Raw genomic sequence first — 21,547 nt, forward strand, 5'->3', positions numbered from 1 at the left:
CGCAGCAGCACAAAGCAGAGGCTGCGGCTGTGACAGCTTGGCCCAGGGACCCTCCGGAGGTGGAGAGCACAGCGGGCGTCCACGCCACCCCTGCAGCCAGAACTGCGGTGCAGTGCGGGCGTGAGCATGCCTCCTCTGAGCACAAGCCTGGGACGAGGGACGAGTGGCCAAGCACCTGGCGTGTGGCCAGGCCCCGGACTGGGAGTGATGCCTTTTGCAACTCAGAAAGCCGATGCTCCTGAACCCGGACCGGTTCCGTGCCCTGGGCCCTGGCCCGCGGCGCCGTGCCTCCAGGACTGTGGACAGCCACGTGCTCATCAGGGTGCCTTGCCCAGGCCACCGGGCTTTCAGTCCAGAAATAATGGGCGTTTCTACTTTCAAGAGTAAATTATTACTTTTTTCCTGAAATAGTAGAAACAATCAGCTTAGACCAAAAAGGACACACTTTCCAAAGATCGTTTGACTAAACGCCTGGGGGAAAGCTTTTGGGCTGAGGGTCGAGGGCCCCACAGAGACACAGTTCATGGAGCTATTTGCTGACGGCCTGACAAGAGGCGGCAGGCACCAAACTGCTGGGGGTCTAGGTGAGACCCAGTGTAACAAGGAGAGGAGGGTATGTGGAGGCGCCAACGAAAACAGGGCTCAGCGTCTCTCCCGGGGAGAGCAGTAGGTAATGCAGTCAGGGTGGAGAAAGCCACTCGTACACCTGATCCCCTTGCTGGATAGGCAGGGGCCCGGGGTGGCCTCAAGCTGACCAGACCACCACAGCGTCTCAGGCCCTCAGGTCGACACCGTGTGGGGCCAGGCCATGTCTGCTGGCTTGGGAGCCGGGGCTCAGCCTGTCCCGGCATGCCACGCGCACCGCCGGCCTCACTCCTGCAGGAGCTTGTGCTTGACCGTGGTGCTCTCGGAGCAGAGGTGGATAAAGAGGACGCCGGCAGCCGTGCGTGCCCGGAGCTCCCGCAACTCATAGTCATGGGCCCATTCCACGTGGCCCCACTTCTGGATCTGAGGGAAGGACAAGGGATGTTAGTGAGCAGCTTAGTGCCCAGCCGCTGCAGGCCTGAGCCACATACCACCCCTACAGCTGGACTGAGGGCCACAGGCTCCCAACTCCAAACAGACAAGACACACGTGTTGGGGAGGCTGTGGGAAGCGCACACAGGTGGCCAGAGCAGGCTCCGCCTTCCACGCGGTGTGGATGGTCTAGGAGGGTGCAGTCCAGGCTCGGACAGCAGGCACTCACTACTAGGCAGGCCAGGCACCAAAACCACATCTGCCCTGAGGCCCACCTGTGTGCCATCCCTCTCTCACACGTCTTCCCACAAGGAGGCCGGCACAGGCAACCTATAGATGCCATCCTCTCCTGCGCTGCCTCACCTCTGCGAGTGGGATAGAAAACATCAACCACGGCCACTCGGCACTTCATCTGTGACTGCTAGGGCAGGGCTGCAGACTCTCTCCAGACTCTAAGCCACAGAAGAAACCCGGACACGTGGCTGTCCACACGTCAGCGGAGCTGTCCTCCGCCCTGCTGACTCCTCCTGGCCCGGCCCAGCTGCCCACCTGCTCGGAACTGAGTCAGCCTGCCACAGCAGCTCTCGCACCTCTGGGCTCCTCGTCTCACCTGGACAAGTATGACTGGCCACCTGAAGAGCACGCTCTCCTTTCAGGGAGCACGTGCACACAATCCAGGTGGCTCCCATTTTGTTCAAACCTGAAGTTCAGAAAATAGCAGCCTGGCTTGGGTCCCACCGTCAAAAGCAGAGCCCAGACCAGAAACCAGGTTTCCTGGCTCCCTCCCTCTCAGAGCCTGCCCAGTCTCACCCTCACAGGTCGTCTCTCTACCCCATAATTGCTTCTAACACTCAGAGGACAGCTAGCCTCTTTTGTGATAGTTTCCCCAGGCATTCTTCTGGAGAGGTGACAGAAGAACTTGGGCAGTACCGCCATTATAAAAGGGGCTCATCGTGCTACAGACTGATTTCTAATAACGACTAACCTTAGGAAGTTTGAGAAATAACAACAAAGATTGCAGATTGTCATAATTCTCAGTTTAAAAAAATGCAAACCCTGCTCAGCTGGTGTGTCCAGTGGTTAGAGCATCATTTTTGCACAGCAGTGTATCAGGGTTGATCCCTGGTCAGGACACGTACGGAAGGCAACCAATTGATGTTCTGTCACATCTATGTCAATCTCCCTCCTCCCGCCGCCTCTAAAATCAGTGCACATGTCCTCGGGGGAGGATTTAAAAATGATAATTCAGCCCTGGCGAGTGTGACTCAGTTGGTTGAGTGTCCTCCTGTGAACCAAGGGGTTGCTGGTTCAATTCCCAGTTGGGGCACACATGTCCAAGTTGTGGGCTCAATCCTCAGTAGGGGGTGTACAAGAGGCAGCTAATTAATGCTTTCTCATCAGTGTTTCTCTCCCTCTGTCCCTGTTCTTTCCTTTCTGAAAATAAAAAAAAATTAAAAATTAAAAAGCAAATGACAGCAGAACTGACCCTACATCAGCACTCCATCAGCCTGTGCACAGCAGCAGCTCGCTCTGTATGCCCTGCATGGATGTCAGGGCACAGAGGCTGTCTCCAAGAGCAACCCCGTGGCTCCAGCCATTTTAACGGACCATTTTCAGATGTGCCAGGCCCAAAGGATCTTGATTTGCCACGTGCTGGGTGGGGGGTGAAGGCCTGGACCTGGAGTCACCTGGCTCCAGCATTTTCTGAGGATTTGGCCTGTGCCTCGGTTTCCTAGTGTGTAAATGGGCATAACAACAGCCCCCACGTGATCAGGCTGTTTGGGAGAGGGGTTGAGGCAATGAGGGAGAGCTGAGCTCGATGCTGTTCCAGTTTCTGTTATTTACGCAAAAGTAATAAAATAGATGGGTTACCCCCGAACCCCAGGTAGTCTGAATCTGGAGGGTAAGGTGGGGACTTGAAGTGCTTGCCTCTGGGCTGCTACAAACCTCACCTGGTACTCCTCCTCCAGGCGGGACAGCAGCACGGCCTGCTCCACTGTCAGATGCAGGTCCATCAGGCCCAAGGTCAGCATCACGGACTTGAGTTGGGTCACAACAAATTCAATCCCTGCAGGGACATAAGCCAAGTCAGGACCCAGGACACCGCCACCCTGAAACAAAGCAGTGGCTAGACCTTCTCCTTGTGCGTTCCTACACCCTAGAGGTGGGGGAGATGAGTCACAGGGCTTCTTGATGGGCCCTAGGTCCCTCCTCCTCCTCCTGCTCCGTGAGGGGAGAGTCCTCCTCTGCTCCTGCCTGGGTGGGCACATGACTGGAACCATTCCAGCCCTGCCCCAGTGACTGGTTCATGGATGGGCCGATGAGACTTGAACTTCTGGAGAAAGCCAACCTTCTCCTAGGAGGGTGTGAGCCTGCTGTCCCCTCAAACTGAGCAAAGTGAGCAGCAGACCCACCCCACAGCATGCTCCTGTGATTCTCGGGCTACGGACACCCATGCCAATCCCTCCACACCCCAGGCCTAGGAAATGCCTGCATACCTTGTAGGGCCCACATGTTGTAAGATGCCAGGTGGCTGACGAGCACCTCCCGAGTCCTGGTGGGGATGCTGGGCCCCATGATGCTGGTGGAGGAGCCAATCTCCACGCCGTACCTGAAAGGAAAGGCTTTGGTTGCTGTGCACCTCAGCTTTGCCCAGAAGCAAAGCCCTAACTGCTCAGCAGGTGTGCACCCCTCCAGGGCAAGTGGTGAAGAAGTCGGCCTCGAGGATTCTGGGAGCAACTACCACGGTGGTCAGTGACCTCCTGACCTAGTAATTTTTATCATGAGCAAAGCCAGAGGCTCAAGAAACTGCCATCAGGGGACAGCAGGCTCACACCCTTCCAGGAGCACGGACCCAGGACTCAGGAGGACACAGTCCAATTCCCAGTCAGGGCACATGCCGGGTTGCGGACTCAATTCCCAGAGGGGGGCGCGCAGGAGGCAGCGGCTGATCATTCTGTTTCTCTCCCTCTCCCTTACTCTCTCTGAAATCAATAAGATAAAATACATTTTTTAAAGAAGTAATTATCCCGAATGGAGGCACAGTTATGCAAGTTGTGCCAGGAGGGAATTCTCTTTGCCTAGGATCAAAAGCATGGGCTAGCAATAAAAATAAAAAAAATAAAAATAAAAAAAAGGATGGGCTACCTGCTTTTTAAATTTTTTAAGAAACAATTTTCACATTGAGCTCATAAATGATTTCTTTCAAATATTGTTTTCCTTAAAATAACACCTGTGTATGTGTATATTATTCAATATTTTATCAAATATTTATTAAGCCTGTACTATATACAAGGCATTGTTTGTTGCATGGGATATCAGCTGGCTTCAAGAATGATGTATTTTCACGCCAAGACCGGTTTGGCTCAATGGATAGAGCGTCGGCTTGGGGACTGAAGGGTCCCGGGTTCGATTCCGGTCAAGGGCATGCACCTTGGTTGCGGGCATATCCCCACTAGGGAGTGTGCAAGAGGCAGCTGATCGATGACTCTCTCATCGATGTTTCTAACTCTCTGTCTCTCTCCCTTCTCTCTGTACAAAATCAATAAAAAATAAATAAAAAAAAAGAATGATGTATTTTCAAAAACAATCATAACTACATAAAATACAGGAAAAACATAATGGAATAAAAGCAATTTAGTACTCATCTGGCACCATATATAGTATTTACAAAAATATTGACTATATTCCCTATTCCCTATGCTATATTTTACATCCCCGTGACTTTTATGTAATTACCAATTTGTGCTTTTTTTTTTAAATCCTCACCTGAGAATATTTTTCCATTGCTCTTTAAAAAAGGAAAGACAGAGGGGGGTGGGGGTGGGGGGGAAACATGGATGTGAGAACATCGATTGGTTGCCTTCCACACAAGCCCCAATTGGGCCCGGGCATTGAACCTGTAACCCTTGACCAGGAATCAAACCCACAACCCTTCAGTGCATGGGCCAACATTCTAACCACTGAACCACACCAGCCAGCGAGCAATATTTTGTGCTTCTTAGTCCCTTCACCTTTTTCACATAGCCTCCAGCCCTTTGACAACTATCAAAATTTTCTCTGTAAGTCTTTATTTTGTTGTTTACATTTTACATATAAGTGAAATCATATGGTATGTGTCCTTCTCTGAGCACATGTCCTGTATGTCCATCCATGTTGTCATAAATGGTAAGGTTTCATTCTTTTTTATGGCTAATATTTCACTGTATATATGTACCATATCTTCTTTATCTATTTGTCTTTTGATGGAAGCACCTTATGTTGCTTTCATATCTTAGCTACTGTAAATAATGCAATGAAAATATAGACACATATGTCTTTGGGTTTCTTTAGATAAATACCCAGAAGTGGAATTGCAGGGTCTTTTTTTCTTTTTAAAAAAATATATTTTATTGATTTTTTTTTTTTTTTTTTTTACAGAGAGGAAGGGAGAGAGATAGAGTTAGAAACATCAATGAGAGAGAATCATCAATCAGCTGCCTCCTGCACACCTCCTACCGGTGATGTGCCCACAACCAAGGTACATACCCTTGTTCGGAATCAAACCTGGGACCTTTCAGGCCGACGCTCTATCCACTGAGCCAAACCAGTTTCAGCTAAGTCTTTATTTCTTGTTGTAGCCTTTGTTTTAAAGTCTATTTTGTCTCGTATAAGTATCGCTATTCTAGCTTTTGTTTGTTTCCATTTTCATGAATAACTTTCCCATCCCTTTATTGCAGTCTGTATGTATCTTTTTATCTGAAATGAGTCTCTTGTAGATAGCATATATATGTTTGCTTTCATATCCATTCAGGCATTCTGTGTCTTTTGATTGGGTTATTTAATCCATTTGCATTTAAAGTAATTATTAATAGATAGACTAGCAGCCCGGTGCACGAAATTCGAGCATTGGGGGTGGGGGGTCCCTCAGCCCAGCCTGCACCCTCTGCAATCTGGGACCCCCTCAAAAGATGTTCTACTGCCAGTTTATAGGGATTGGGCCTAAACCGGCAGTTTGGCATCCCTCTCACAATCCGGGACTGCTGGCTCCAGCAGCTCACCTGCCTGCCTGCCTGATTGCCACTAACCACTCTGTCTGCTGGCCTTCTCACCCCCAACTGACCGACCCCCTGTTAGCCTGCTCGCCCCTACTTAGCCTCCCCACAGGCCTGCTCACCCCCAATTGCCCCCCTGCTGGCCTGCTCACTCTAAATTGCCCGCCCCCTGCCGAAACCGGTTTGGCTCAGTGGATAGAGTGTCGGTCTGTGGACTGAAAGGTCCCAGGTTCGATTCTGGTCAAGGGCATGTACATTGGCTGCAGGCACATCCCCAGTAGGGAGTGTGCAGGAGGCAGCTGGTCGATGTTTCTCTCTCATCGATGTTTCTAGCTCTTTATCCCTCTACCTTCCTCTGTGAAAAATCAATAAAATATATTTAAAAATAAAAATAAAAAATAAATTGCCCCCCCCCCCCCACTGCTGTCCTGCTCACCCGCAACTGGCCCCCCTGCTGGTCTGCTTACCCCCAATGGCCCCTGCCATCCCATCCTGGCCTGATCACCCCCCCGGGTGACCCAAGGTCCCAGCCCCTCCTTTTTTCTTTTCTTTTTTTTCAGTGCCTCCTTGAGCAAAGGGCCAGCTGGAAGCAAGTATCTAGGATTTATTTATCTTCTATAATTGAAACCTTGTAGCTTTGAGTGGAGGCCAGGGCCAGCCAGGAAGCTTAGCTTCCTCCATTACTGGGGGCAACTCAAGCCTCCTACTTGCTCAAGCTCTGTGGCCAGCTGCCATCTTGGTTGGGTTAATTCACATACTCACTCCTGATTGGCTGGTGGGCATAGCTTGGGGTTAATTTGCATGTTTCTCTTTTATTAGTGTAGATATATATTTATTGCCATTTTGTTATTCATATTCTTTTTTTTTTCTTCTTAGAGAAGATCCTTTAACATTACTTGTAATTTTGGTTTGGTGGTAATAAACTCCTTTAGTTTTTTTCCTTATCTGGGAAACTCTTTACCTGAATTTCAATTCTACATGAGAGCTTTTCTGGGTAATTTTGGTTGTAGGTCCTTGCTTTTTATCACTTTAAATATTTCATGCCAATTCCTTTCAGGCCTGCAAAGTTTTTGTTGAGAAATCAACTGAAAGTCTTGAGAACTCCCTTGTAGGTAACTGTTTTTCTCTTGCTGCTTTTAAAATTCTGTCTTTAACCTTTGGTATTTTAATTATCGTGTCTTGGTGTGGCTCTCCTTAAGTTCATCTTGTTTGGGACTCTCTGTGCTTCCTGAATTTGTGTGTCTTTTTCTTTCACCAGTTAGGGAAATTTTCTGTCACTATTTTTTTAAACAGGTTTTCAATTCCTTGCTTTCTTTCTGCTCCTTTTGGCACCCTCATGAAGTGAATGTTGGTATGTTTGATGTTGACTCAGAAGCCCCTTAAACTATCCTCATTTTTTTTAATTGATTTTTCTTTTTGCTGTTCTAATGGGGTGTTTTCTCCTACCTTATATTTCAAATCGCTGATTCAATCCTCTGCTTCATCTACTCTACTGTTGATTCCTTCTAGTGTATTCCTCATTTCAGTTATGTAATTCATTTCTGACTGGTTTCTTTTTTATGTTTTCTATCTCTCTGTTGAAGTTCTCACTGAGAACTTTTAGAGCTGCTACCCTAACTGAGCTCAGAGCTAATAAGTCTGTGCACAGGCCCTTTAAGAGGAACACCTGGGACTTCCCTCACTCACCCACAATTCCTGCTGGTTTTCACAGTTAGAGGTTATGGGGGCTTCTCTTCCATGCACTAGAACCGTGGACTGGGAAGCAAGTTGTAGGGTTGGGATCCATCTCTCTTGAGGGGGGACCTCCATAGCTGAGATATCCCTCCTGATATTTAACCACCTCATGTGGGTGTGGGACCTACCTGTCCTGCATCTCCACCCCTCCTACCAGTCTTATGTGGCTTCTTGTGTGTATCCTTAGTTAGGGAACATCTGTTCAGCTAAATATCAAGTAGTTTTCAACAATAGTTGTTCTTCAGTTTAGTTTTCATTTTGATGTGGTCATAGGAAGATGCAAGTACCACATTTACCTACTCCGCCATTTGATCGGAAGCCGTATTTACTTTCACATATCACTGATTTTCCCCACTGGTTTAGAAATATTCTTTCTGAATTTCTAACAGTACAAATGAAGCATAGCAAATGGCCCAGTTTTTCTGTAAATTATTAACAAGAAATCTCAAAAAAAAAAAAAAAAGCTAACAATTTTGTATAATAACAAAGATTTCCAAGTACCTAAATATTCTTGTATTTCATTAAACACTAAAATGGCATTGTATTCTCATAGTTCTTAAACAGTACTATATTTGTTACATTTTACTTGATCCATGCCTTTTACTATAGAAACCAAGGATGCCTGGGACATAGTGGGCACTCAAAAAATGTGTACAAATGACACAGACTGACTGACAGACATCACTTTTGTGGGCAAGAGGGAGCGGGAAGCTATGCCAAAAACTACTCCATATAAGCTTATGAAATACTGTGGGGTCAAGATAGTACCAAGGTAGTAGCCCTTACAAAGTCCCCTTGGAATGAAACTGAATTTGCCACAACATCAATATTCTATTCAGTTTGCACAAAAGAATCTTCTTGCTAAGGAAGCATCAATTCCCGGACACCTTATATCCACAGGATAAATGTTACCTAAAATTTTATAGGATGCTGTTCAGACTTTTCTCTGTGAGTTAATATCATATAAATCGTTTTCTGATTTATTTTAATAGTGTACCAATTGTGACAACAGTAAAGAGGATAACTGCCGGGATGTAGCACTTACTGTGTGCCAAAAAGGATGCTAACCATCACTTCATTTAGTCCTCACAATACCCTAAGAGGTAGGGATTAAAAACCCCACACACAAAGAAGCTAACGCTTAGGGAGATCAAGTCCACACAGATAATCATGGCAGAACTGGGGCCCCATACCTATAGTTGGCACAATGCCTACTTGGTGCATGATGGCTGAGACAAATGTGAGGAAGTTTTTCCAAGGTGGCCCGTTCCTGATGATCTGAGGGTGCCAAATCCTAAGGGTGCTCTGGACCCAGGAAGTCTACCAGCTAAGGACTGCTTTATCCAGCATGGCCCCTGGCCTAAGAGCCTGCCCAGCACACCAGGTTGCATGTCTTACCTCTTCTCAGCCCATTCTAGGATTGGGTCCCATTCGTTCTTCTGAAGTTCCACTAATGTCTCTGGTTCTTCCACCCTGTAGCTAATTCATTGCAAAATCACCTTCATTAATAAAAAGCACAATTCCTTCATTCAGTGACAGACAACAGAAAAACAAAAAGCAACAGCAAAGAGAACTTCACCACTGCCCCGGCCCCACAGATCTTTCTCCTAAAGCAGTAGTTCTCAAAGGGAGGCCTTAGGGCCAGTAGCAGAGCACCATCTGGGAACTTAAGAGCAAATCTCAGGCCCCAACCCATACCTTCAGAAAGCAGAACCTCTGGAGGTGTTTTAACAAGCCCTCTAAGGGGTTCTAATGTGAACCTGACTTTCACAACCACTGTCCTAAATGTCCCTGATTATTTGACGGGTGAAGGCTGGCGGCACTATGTTAGTATTATTCTAAACACTAATATCATACTCTCAGATCTACTCAGTCCTAGGAGGCTGACCGTGAATGCTACCTGGACCTGTCGCTGCATCCCTACCTCCCTGCAGCCCTTCCAAGAGAGTGTATTCCTGGCCAGACCAAGTTGCCGATTTGGACTTCATGAGCCCACCTGCCTCCTGACTACAGACGCAGCTGCTGCCACAGAGGCCTGACACCCTGATGCCAGGCTACACTACTTGTTTTGAATAAGAGACAAAGAGATGGAGTCGGCTGAGGGGAGCTTAGCTGCAAGGCTTCATGGGACAGGAACCAAAGTGGGCACTGTGGAAAACCAGTCTGGTGTGAGCAGAGGGGAACAGAGAAATCATGAGAGTGCAAGCAAAGCTGGGCTGCCGAGGAGCAGACAAGTGTGCTGAATCCCCTCAAGGCACAGGGAGGAACTCTGGTAGCCAATCTCCCAGCTCCCATACCAGGTGACCAACTGTCCTTCATTCTTATCAGGACCCTGTGTGGTTTTTAAGAAAACCCTTTTACCTGAGCTAAGTTGAATAGCTTCTGTTCCCTGCAATCAAATGGCCCCGAACACATATGGGGACTTTCTGACTAGCAACTCGAAGCTCGCACTGCTGGCTGCCTCTCCAGGAGGCGCTCCCCTCAGCCCACTGCTGGCTTCACATGCCATCCGTGAGAACTCAGCCAGCGGGCACCATGCAGCTCGGCAGCTTCAGCACTGCTTCCGATCCCCTCAGCATCACTAACCAATTAGCTGAAGGACACAGAGAAGGAACTCCTTCGGCCTGATGCCTTCCACTGGGACAGTTCTCTCCCTGCCTTCGGACTGACTAAAAATGGCTCATCCCAGTTCTCAAGCCTGCTGGCACGCAGACAGATACATGGCAGCTTTCATGGGTATCCAGTTCACAGACTAAAGACCTAGGGATTCTCAGTCTGCACAGTCCGTGAGTCACGGTTTGTAATAAGTGTGTGTGTGTGTGTGTGTGTGTGTGTGTAGATATATGCATTTTTTAGGCCTTCAGACCTGAACTGAATTATGCCACCGGCTTTAATTCCCTAGCTTGTAGGTTGTGAGGCTGCTTGGCCTCTAAAATTGAGTGAATCAATTCTTTTTTTTTTTTTCTTTAAATTAAAAACGAAGAACATAGACAGGATGGGAAAATTTAGAAGTGGAAGAAGCTAGCTCCTGAATATCAACATCTGGCCATCCTTGTCCAGGCTGACAAGCAGTGAATGGGAAGGATGCCGACGTGAGACTGATCTGGTAGCCTAGGGTCAGAGGCCCTGCTGGGGACTGGCAAGTGGCCCTTAGTCCTGGAGCCTACAAGAGCTGCATACACCACCACCACCCACCACCCACCACCCACCACCCACCACCCGCTCCAGCCGAGGGATGGCTGCTGGGCTGCGGAAGAGCTGTGCCCAGCCAGGAGCTCTCCTTCCTCGGGGTTTGCAGAGCAGCTGAGAGCGAGCTAGTTGCTCTCCCTGCCCAGTGAGATAATGGAAAATCGCCTCTTCTTCTACTGATAACTGGGCAAATGAGGCGAAACAGCCCAAAGAACTCACTAGGTCCAAGGAGAATGCTCATCTAAACGTCAATTACCAGATGGTGTCTGTGTCCAGGAACTTCACAGCTGCCCGGATCAGCTGGTCCTTGTTTCGTTGCGTTGGATTGTCTAAAGATGTGTTGCACAATGTGGTCTGAAACAAAAGGCAGAGAGCCCTGTCACCACCCACTGGGCCCAGGCAAAAACCACCGCATTCCCGAGGACACCGTGTCCAACCCACAGCATCAGAGAGAACCAGCCAGCGACACCCAGCAAGGAGCAGTGCCCGCCAAAGCCCTCGACCTAAAGCCTCAGCTGCAGCACATCTAGTGAGAGCTTGCCACAGCAGGTTCCGTGCCAGAGCACTCGGTGACAGCTCATGGCTCCGGATAGTCACAGAGGCCTAGGATTAGCGTACTTCCCAAGGTCTCATACTCTTCTACCAGACTGCTGCATTCCACTGAATCCTCACAACAACCCTTTGGATAGGTACCATTATACCCATTTCAGAGATGTGGAAATGGAGTCCCAGAGAGGTCAAATTCAGTAAATAAGACACATAAGCATTACTAGAATTCAAATCTGACTGAAAAACTCACCAGCTGGCTCCATTCACACCTCAGGAAGCAGGGGAACAAGTGAGCAGAACAGGATTACTTTCCAGACTGGCCTTGTTGACAGTGGCTGTTAGGGACTCTACCGTTAGCTTGCAGCCCATCCCCTGTGTCATCAGACAGTCAAAGGCACAGCCCGCACACAGCCGGCTGGGAAGGTGTTGAGGAAGCGTGCTGGTATACAGGCCGAGCCGGGTGATGGGGGGGGGGGGGGGCTGAGGGGGGACAGGATGAAGCACTAACTCCAGTGTTGACTGACTGCTCCCTCTCTGTAGGTGCCAGGGACCACACCCAGGCCTTTCTACGGTCAGCTCACCCCATCTGACCACTCCACGAGGGGGCAGTCACCACCTCTCACAGATGGCAGACAATGGGGCCGGAAACGGGCAGGAACTTGCCCAAGGTTACGGTTTGGAAGCTGCAGGGCCTGAGCCCAGTCTAGCTGACTCTTCCTCACTGCTCCAGTGCCTCAGTGAGCCACCCCGTGCAAATGGGGGCTGCTCCATGGGATTCCTCACCTCACCCACCTGCCCCTTGGGCTCTTGAACTCAACCAGTACTGACTGCCAACGTAATTCACAACACTCATCAGACAGGCATGGTCCTGCCCGTCTGTGCTTCCCCAATGCAAACACTATATGGTGCTGCTGATGGAACAAGCCAGCTGCATGACAGACAGTAAGACAGCTGGGCAGTTAGCGGGACACATCTGCCTGAGCCCAGAGAAGCAGCCCGCCAGCCAGCACAGCGCTCTGAGCAGAGACCGCAGGTGGCCAGGCCATGGGGGAATGTTTGGCACATTGGAGGAGGCAAGTGAGGCAGCAGCATCCCCAAGGACTTTACTGTAATTTAGGTAGGAATCTCCCGATTTTTGCCAGGTGCCTAGAAAGCCAAGAGCAGGCATCAAAGTATAGGTGTGCAAACTTGTTACCAGATGCATGGTGTAGAACTTGATGGTGTCCTGCTGGGAGTCCCACTCAGTGGCCACTGCGATGGCCAGGGCCTCACTGGGGACAGTAAAGAGCTTGGCTTGGGGAGTTTTCAGCTTCCTGTGGTCCAGGTTTATCTCAAAGCCACCTTGAAAGATCAAATGAAAACCTCTCAGGGACTGTTAAGTGGAATCAAGTGACCATTCTATATTTAGCTACCTGAACTGGAGCAAAAACAACCGAGTCCCTCCGTGGGGGACTTATAGAAACATATGCGACAAAAGTGAGAAGGTCAGCTCACCACCCAACTGGCTGGAGATGAAAAATGTTTCTACCCATCAACCGGGGTGTGTGTGTGTGTGTGTGTGTGTGTGTGTGTGTGTCAAAATTTCAGATACTCACCTTCACCCTGTGTGATGGTGACATTCTGATAGAATCTCTTCCTTTCTGTGGGAAAGATTTTTCAAAAAGGCAGTTATAATCATGTTGAGAGAGCTCAGGAAGCAACAAGACCAGCTTGCTAATGCTGGCTGATTGGCTTGATTGTCATATCACTAGTCAAGGTCTGCCCTACTCTGTAGCATAATCAACAGCTTCTGATTAAAGCTGGTGGTTCCCTCTCCAGGGAGAAGAGAGAACAACTGGTCAAGCCCCCGCCAGCCCAGGGACAGTCTGATCACGCAGCATCGTAAGCCTGCAGACCGAATGACCCGAAAGACTTTTCCAGCACCTTCTGCTTTAACTTCTAAGCATGTTCCTCCCACACCAGCCCCACGAGTGCCGCCCCGTGCCAGCACAATGTGCCCAAATCTAAAGATGGCCTCTGGTGTGATAAAGCCAGAGACCCATTCAAGGCAGGAGTGGAAGGCAGGGTGAACGTGACGTGCATATCCATGACTGTGATGCACAAGCAGTAAGCAGAGATCCCAGGAGCATTTCCATCCCCTATACTAATTAATTAACCTAATTTACCAGCTTGCCTGTGTATTCAACAGGAACTCCAAACATTTCCTTTAGGAAGGAAAAATCTGTGTCCTGTTCTTCTGAAAATAACCTGAATAAAATCTTACATAAAAATATAAACACATTCTCCTCTTTCACCTGGGGGGATTAGAAAACAGGAGTACTGCATAAGGAATTATGCAGATTCCTTCAATTAATAAAGAACAAATAGGTCACATTTTGGAAATTATAAACCATAACCCAGTCCTTACATCTGTGATAAACAAAATCATTCATTCATTCATGTGTTTGTTCTTTCACATATTATTCATCTGGTACCTAAAGCCTTCAGAGTCTGACCAAAGTCAGTTATTGAAAATGATTATGTAGCATGTAAAGGAAAAGGAGATTCATTAGTAGTTTTTAAAGCTTTTTTGAGTTCTTTTAATTCTTAAAAAATGTATTTTTATTGATTTTAGAGAGGAAGGGAAAAAGAGAGAGAGACAGAAACATTAATGATGAGAGAGAATCATCTATCTGTCACCTCCTGCAAGCCCCCTACCAGCGTTGGAGCCCACAACCAGGCATGTGCCCTGACTGGAAACTGAACCATGACCTCCTGGTTCATAGATTGATGCTCAACCACTAGCCACACTGGCCAAGCTCAGTTGAAGTTTTACTAATTCAAATAGACTATGAAAACAAAAACTTGGTTTATGTAGCAGAGGATGGAAAGAAAGTATCTGGTCTTACTACAAACATATTTTTGTTTTGCAAATTTTTTTTCATGAATCTCACTTGCTATCATTAATGCTTACACATGGAAATTACAGTCCCATGTTTGCACTTACTAAATAAGACCCAAACTGGTTTCCCACAAAATATATTTGTGCCAACTTTTATCAGGTACTATTCTAGGTACGTTGGATGAAACAGTGAATAAAACAAAATTCGTGTCTTCATAGAGTTTAAATTTTCTTTTTAAAGTGATCAGATCTAACTACCAAGATGATGCTACATTATTACAGCACAATATGCCATCTTCATCTGAACTCGTAATCCTGAGTCCCTCACAGCTGACACATCAGGAGGTTTACCCACCCTGCTGCTTGTAAATGTCCTTACTGTACAGGCTGGCGGTCACACTCACATGGCAGGTGCGAGCATTCGGAGGCTCCTGTGTGTGTGGTCTGGACCACGGCATCCAGATGACAGCCAGGGTGCTCTCCAATGTCTGGGCTGGGCAGCAAGTCCGCAGCCAGGCCAAGCAGGAAGTTGGAAGAGCTTTGAGAGCTGACTCATCACTGGGGTGTGGCTGGGGATCCTTCCCTGAGCAGGAAGTGTCAACGGAGAGCATTCTAGCACACAGCCCTCAGAAATGGGTCCAGGAGACCTGGGGGCCAAGGAATGGACTCTGCCAGCACAGACTGAACCATCCAAAGGTGCCAGGACAGCAGGGTTTCCCACAAGGGAAGAGTCGCTTTTTTTTTTTTCCTGCCTTGCAGGCCAGGCCTTGGCTCCTCTGACGTGGCCAGTCCCTCTTCTTTATCTGTTAAGAGGAAGAAAAAACTAGAAGGGAGTGGGGTGGATGCATGGCCAAGGAAGGGGCAACCAAAATTGCTCAAAATATTGAATAGGAGAAAACCAAGAGATAACTGGGCAAAAGGAGATCAAAGGCTGCTGGGCACATGTGCAGGTGCTCCAGACAGGCCTTCTCCTGAAGGGAGCAGTGGCAGGTAGAGGGCTAACTCCAGGCTTGGAAGTTTTGAAATAAACTCTGGCATGAATCTCTTTTTAGTAAGTGTGGTAAGTCCTGGCAACAGGACTCAAAGTTCACCCCCACCCTAGAAGGACTAACTCTCCTGCGGGAAGACAGACACTAAACCAGCCAAACAAGAAAGGGGCATGATGGCCAAAGTCAAGGAACAGACACACAATGGGGAAGCTCGGTCCCATCGTGGGCTAAAGGAAGAGCTCCCAGCAGCAAGTTCCATCTGAGACCTGCAGAGGAAGGAGAGAGTCAGTCTGCATGGATGGGTTCATTTTTAGAGGGTGTCTAAAAAGAGCAAACAGCTGACACCAGTCTGGGGCCTCAAGAGAGCACAGAGTTTTGAAGAACTAGAAAGAGGGTCAGAGAAGACTGTAGCTATCCAGCAGGTGCCAGAGGGGCGTAGGTTACAGTAAGGAGGAGAGAGGGAGTCAGGTAAGGCATTCTCATAGGCAAATATGACCTGGAAATTCATTTGGTGGGAGTCAGGCTCCCCAACAATGACAAAAGATAAAGGTTCTTCACCTGGGCACTCAAAGATCTTGGGTCCATAAGACAAATCATGAGGCCATTAGAAGCCTATGAACCCCCATAGACTCCATTAATACAGGCCTAGCCGACAGCAACAGGAACACCATCAAATGAGGAACTTTTGTAAGAATATGAACAATAAAGGTTTATTAAATAATAAATAAATAAATAAAAATAAAAACCAGGAACACCATCTTTAACGGGAAGAAACAGCCTAACCTTGTAGGAGCACACAGAACTCGGGTCTATTTTGAGTATGAATCACTCCCTTTACACAACATCTGTTTCTGTGGCAAAAACATACCCAGCGGCTTTTAAGAGACAATTTTGTGGACCATGTAGATACAGAGAAATAGGTAAGTAAATAAGTGCTGAATTTAAAAAGCTGACCACAAGAACACAGGCTATATAAGCAGAGAGAAGTTAATAAGAAAATATGCTCTTGTGAAGAGTGCTGAGTTAGACATTAATGACCACTGGGTCCCAGTTCCTGTGAAGCTGCTTTGCTCCATATTAAAAAGCAGGCATTTTCTCTGTCGCTTGGTCCTACACTGCTCCTCCTGTCCCAGGCCTCATGGGCTGGCAAATGACCTGTCAGCCCCAATTACCGAGCCGGCCTTTGCTTTGTAAGGACTCAGAGCTACAGCTCCCGCTGAGCACCAGGAACCGAAGTGCCTTCTGTACCTTTATCTTTTTAAACAGTGCCATCTGGCGGGGCTTAAGCCTTAAAACTGAAGTCCTCTCTAGGGATAGGCCTCAGCTCAGAAAGGGAGAAGAGGGGGCTCTGACCAACTGTTTCTGGTATCAAAATTTTTCAGGCCAACAATATAAAGAACTCTTACAACTCAACAATAAAAAGACAAATAACCCAATTAAAAATGGTTAAAGGATCTGAATAGATATTTCTCCAAAGAAAATATACAAATGTCCAAAAAGCACATAAAAATAGGCTCAACATCATTCATCACCAGGGAAATACAAATCAAAACTGGGATGGCTATAATAAAAAAGACAGGTAATAACAAGTGCTGGCGAGGATGTGAAGAAATTGGGACTTTCCTGCACTGCCAGTAGAAATGTAAAATGGTGCAGCCACCTTGGAAAGCAGTGTAGTGTGTTAGTTCCTCAAAAGATTAAATAGTTACCATTTGACCCCAGAATTATATTTTGGATATATGAGGGATGAAAACATATACCCATATAAAAATTTGTACACCAATGTTTATAGCAACATTATGCAAGACAGTCAAAATATGCAAACAACACAAATGCTCATCAATAGGTGAATGGATAAATAAGATGGAATATTACTCAGCAATGAAAAAGAACAGAGTACTAATACATGCTTCAACTTATATAAACCTTGAAAACATTCTAAGTGGGGGGGGAGAGCCAATCAAAAAAGACCACATTCCATTTATATAAAATGTTTAGAATTGGGGAATCTATAGAAACAGAAACTAGTGGCTGCCTACAGCTAGAGAGGACAATGGGAGGGCAATAGCTAAAGGGCACAGGGTTTCTTTTTGACAAAATAGAAATGTTCTAGAATTGACTGTGGTGATGGTTGCATAATTCTGTGAGTCTACTAAAAACCATGTAATTGTTCACTTTAAATAAGTGAAGAATAGCCAAAACCGGTTTGGCTCAGTGGATAGAGCGTCGGCCTCCGGACTCAAGAGTCCCGGGTTCAATTCCAGTCAAGGGCATGTACCTTGGTTGCGGGCACATCCCCGGTGGGGGGTGTGCAGGAGGCAGTTGATTGATGTTTCTCTCTCATTGATGTTTCTGACTTTCTATCCCTCTCCCTTCCTCTCTGTAAAAAATCAATAAAATATATTTTTAAAATAAATAAGTGAATAAGTGAATTATACCTCACTAAATCTGTTATAAAATTCTTCACACCGAATGTATCTGCCATAGCAATTAAAATATATATTTTATTGATTTTTCACAGAGAGGAAGAGAGAGGGATAGAGAGTTAGAAACATCGATGAGAGAGAATCATCCATCAGCTGCCTCTTGCACACCCCCTACCGGGGATGTGCCCGCAACCAAGGTACATGCCCTTGACCGAAATTGAGCCAGGGACCTTTCAGTCCGCAGGCCGACGCTCTATCCACTGAGCCAAATCGGTTCCGGCTGCCATAGCAATTAATGTAAGTGGGCTAAATGACTAAACACACTTTTTCCAAAGTGTTATAGCATCTAGAGCAGAGGCTGGCAATTTTTTTCTGTAAAGAGCCAAATAGCAAATATTTTAGTCTTTGCAGGCCATTCGGTCTCTGTTGTACTCAACTCTGCTACTGTAGTGAAAGTAGCCCTAGACAATATGTAAATGAATGAGTGTGGCTGTGTGCCAATAAAACTTTAGTAGGAAAACAGGTGGCAGGCTGGATGCCTTATCTACAGATTCTCTCTACCGCAACCATGAGAAAGATGCCCCTGAGGGGGCAGAGAAGCTAAATGACTGTCCAGGTGACAGCTGCAGAGGGAGCAGACAAGACTTCTAAACCTGACTTCACTGGGTGTTTGCATTCGGCCACACAGGCTACCCCTCCACAACACCTTCCCTTCCACGCAGCGGGTACAGCCTGGCACAGGTCTCCTTCCTGCAGCACCTCCTCTAGCACCCAACGGCCCTGCTTAACCCCCCTTCTTCTTCAATGACACGGCCACTCCTAAGAGGCCAAGACCATCTATCTATCAATACCTACCAGCAGAAATCTTCAGCAAGGCCCCTTTTGGATTTAACCTCCTGCCATTCCAAACGCTCTCAGAATCACACAATTAGCAAAATCTCTGTAGATCACTCATAGGCCTGGTTCACGTATCTCACTCCACTGTGCTTTATTACTTCTTTCATTCATATTTCTTTCGCAGTTGACTACCTACCGTGTGCCAAGTACTTCCAAGAGCCCAAACTAGTACGTCTGCAGTAGAAAGGAAACGGAGCCCTAGCTGGGTAGCTTACTTGGTTACAGTGTTGTCCCAATATGCCAAGGTTGTGGGTTCAGTCCCTGGCCAGGGCACATGTAAGAATCAACCAATGAATGCATAAATAAGTGGAAACAAATTGATATTTCTTTCTCTCTTTCTCTTTTTCTCACAAATCAATTAAAAAATTCACACACACAAAAAAAGGATGAAGTACCACCATAATGGGAAGTGGCATCCATTAACCTAAATTAACCCTCTGCTTTTGCCAACTTAAGTGAACTCCACCTTTCATTTTCCTTTACACACTCACACAGACATTCCAAACGTGTGGGGTTTTCCACCAACCAGCTCTGTAACACCACCTGGGAGTCCTAGAGTTCAATTAAGTTCTAACATTATCCACTGGGAGTTAGTATCTGATTCCACATGTTAATGGTTAAGTTCCACAAGACTGCCCATCTCAACCTGTCCCCACCCACCCCACCCCTTCAGGGTCCTGTGCTTCTGACCAACCCAACCGGCTATAAACTGGAGGTCCCAATCAAATCCTCGGGTTTGATTAAGTGCTAGAACAGCTCACAAAACTCCGTAAAACATCTCACTTACCAGATTAGGGGTTTATTATAAAAGGATCTAACGCGAAGGGCCAGACGGAAGAAATGCAAAGGGAAGGCACCTGGAAGAGGGTGAGGAGCTTCCAGGCCCTTTCTGGACATGCCACTCCGGGCATCTCTGCGTGCTCACCACCCAGAAGCTCTCCAAACCGCTCAGAGCCCATGGCTCAGGGGTTTTAGGGAAGTTTCCTTAAGTAGGCATACAGGCCATGAATGATCAAGTCAATCTCTAGCCCCTCTTCCCTGGAGGTCAGAGGGTAGGGCTGAAAGTTCAACCTCCTTAGCACAAGGTTGGTTCCCATGGCAACCAGTCCCCATCCTTAGGGGTTTTCTAAAAGTCACCTCACTGACATAAACTCGGGTGTGGCTGAAAGACACTCTTTTCATCTTTCTCACTCTGGAGCTCCTTGAGGACAAAAGAGCAACTATTTTAGCAAAAGATTCTCTCTGGCTTTTAGGAACTGTGTGCCAGGGCTATTATACAATACATCACAATTATCACAGATGCCCTTCCTTCTTCCTTTTTACTGCTCTTCAGGGCCTACCTCCATTCCCTTCACCTGGGCCCTGAAAGGTGACACCTCAACGCCCAGCTGTACCCAACATGTGTATAAAGTTATGGAGTTTAAACGAAGAACCCTCACAGGCAACCTAGTCCTTCAACTCACATAAGAAAATGAGGCCAAAGATCACACAGTACCTCAGAGGTCCAGCAGCGCCAGACCCCGGCCTGGGCCCCGCCACGGCCACGTGCCTGCAGCATCACAGCAACACCCTCACCACTGCATCTCCAGATATGTTCCAGCTGCCTACCTTTCCCTCCTCTACATCAGCTTCTACTCATCCACCAACAATCAGGTTAAAGTTCTTTCATAGCCCAAGACCCTTTCTAGACACTCCATTGGGGTGTAGGGGCTTTTGTCCGCACAGCCCCCTGTGCTGTGCTTCCCGCGCCACAGGGCTAAGCTACTGCTTAACGCGGGTGTGACAACCTTCCGCACTTGGCAGTGAGCATCATCGGGTGAGGACCGAGGTCTCTGTCTCGAGGATCACTGGGCCTCCTGCCCTCAGCACAGAAAAACTGTCCGAATGTAGCAGAGTGTTACTACTCTTCTCTCTTTCAGGTGAGTCTCTCCGGCTCAGCCCTAACCTCTCGCTAGAAGCAATGACAAAGTCACTCCTTCTCCCAGGTCTCCTCAGCCGGCGTGGAGGAGGCACGAGGCCGCAATGGCCCCCTCGGCGGAGGCGCGGGGCTGTGCGGGCCGGCGGGGCCGGGGCCTGCGGGGAAAGCGGCGGGGCGGTGCCGCCCGCCTCCGCCTCCGCTGACCTCCGGGGCTGCTCTGTGACCTTGGAGTGGTCCTGGCACAGAACCCGAGTTTCCCGGTCTGAAAACATGCATCGCTCCTGCTTTCCTTATTAAAGAGAAGAAGGCCACACACTTTGAGAAAACCGCACGTGCCCAAGGTCAACTCCCGGCTCCTGCCTTGAAGAGCTGTGTGGCTGTGCACCCTCCGGGGTCCCTGCCCTCGCCGGGACTCTCCCGGTCAGTAACCGGGCCGACTGCCCGGGAACCCCACCGCCCCGTACCCCGCCCGCACCTCAAACCTCTCAGCCCACCTTCGCCCGCTCGGCCCCCGGCCAAAGGGGGACGTGCCCTAGCCTCCCTTACCCGCCGGGGGAGCGTAGGCCCGGAATGGGATCGGGATGCTTGCCCTCTTCCCCACGGAGGCCGTGGGACCACCGGGGGGTCGGTTCAGGAGGCGGCGCCACCCATGCCGCAGGCAGAGGCAGCTCCTCCACATCGCGCCGGAGGGCATGGCGGCACAGCTGGTGCGAAACCTGAGAGCAGGAAACAGCGGAAGGATCCCCAAGCTGCACCCTCCGGCTGTTCGGAAACCTCTCTCCGCCTCCTCAGAGCCCTCACACGGCCGTGGACGCCGCCATCTTCCGCAAGTCGCCGGCGACCCGCCGTCACTCCCGAGCGCCCGCTGCGCACGCCCTAGTCAATCAGCGTCGCGAAAGCACCTGGCCCCACCC

General features: G+C 48.3%; 1 protein-coding gene across 2 annotated transcripts; it reads right to left on the reverse strand.

The window, feature by feature from the left end:
- Positions 1-372: 372 nt before the first annotated feature.
- ATPAF2 (ATP synthase mitochondrial F1 complex assembly factor 2) lies at positions 373-21,470 on the reverse strand. Of its 2 annotated transcripts, XM_036452252.2 has the most exons (8): positions 21,180-21,469; positions 13,118-13,162; positions 12,718-12,863; positions 11,230-11,327; positions 9,183-9,263; positions 3,516-3,628; positions 2,970-3,085; positions 373-1,008 (listed from the first exon to the last, which is right to left on the reverse strand). In XM_036452252.2, the coding sequence occupies exons 1-8, from the start codon at positions 21,325-21,327 to the stop codon at positions 871-873; spliced, it is 885 nt and encodes a 294-aa protein (XP_036308145.1). In that variant the 5' UTR covers positions 21,328-21,469; the 3' UTR covers positions 373-870. The 2 variants fall into 2 exon arrangements, with proteins under 2 accessions (XP_036308145.1, XP_036308146.1); XM_036452253.2 differs by lacking the exon at positions 9,183-9,263 and having other exon boundaries at positions 21,180-21,470.
- Between the last annotated feature and the right edge of the window lie 77 nt (positions 21,471-21,547).

The sequence above is a fragment of the Pipistrellus kuhlii genome, unplaced genomic scaffold (genome assembly GCF_014108245.1).
Source record: "Pipistrellus kuhlii isolate mPipKuh1 unplaced genomic scaffold, mPipKuh1.p scaffold_m20_p_23, whole genome shotgun sequence".
NCBI lineage: Eukaryota > Metazoa > Chordata > Mammalia > Chiroptera > Vespertilionidae > Pipistrellus > Pipistrellus kuhlii.

Bases quoted from the DNA above. Each gene is read 5' to 3' on its own strand.
- ATPAF2 (XM_036452252.2), bottom strand. From the start codon at position 21,327: ATGCCCTCCGGCGCGATGTGGAGGAGCTGCCTCTGCCTGCGGCATGGG. The intron at 12,864-13,117 runs GTGAGTATCTGA...TGATCTTTCAAG, and splicing joins CACCATCACACAGGGTGAAG to GTGGCTTTGAGATAAACCTG. The intron at 3,629-9,182 runs GTAAGACATGCA...CTTTCCTTTCAG, and splicing joins CTAGAATGGGCTGAGAAGAG to GTACGGCGTGGAGATTGGCT.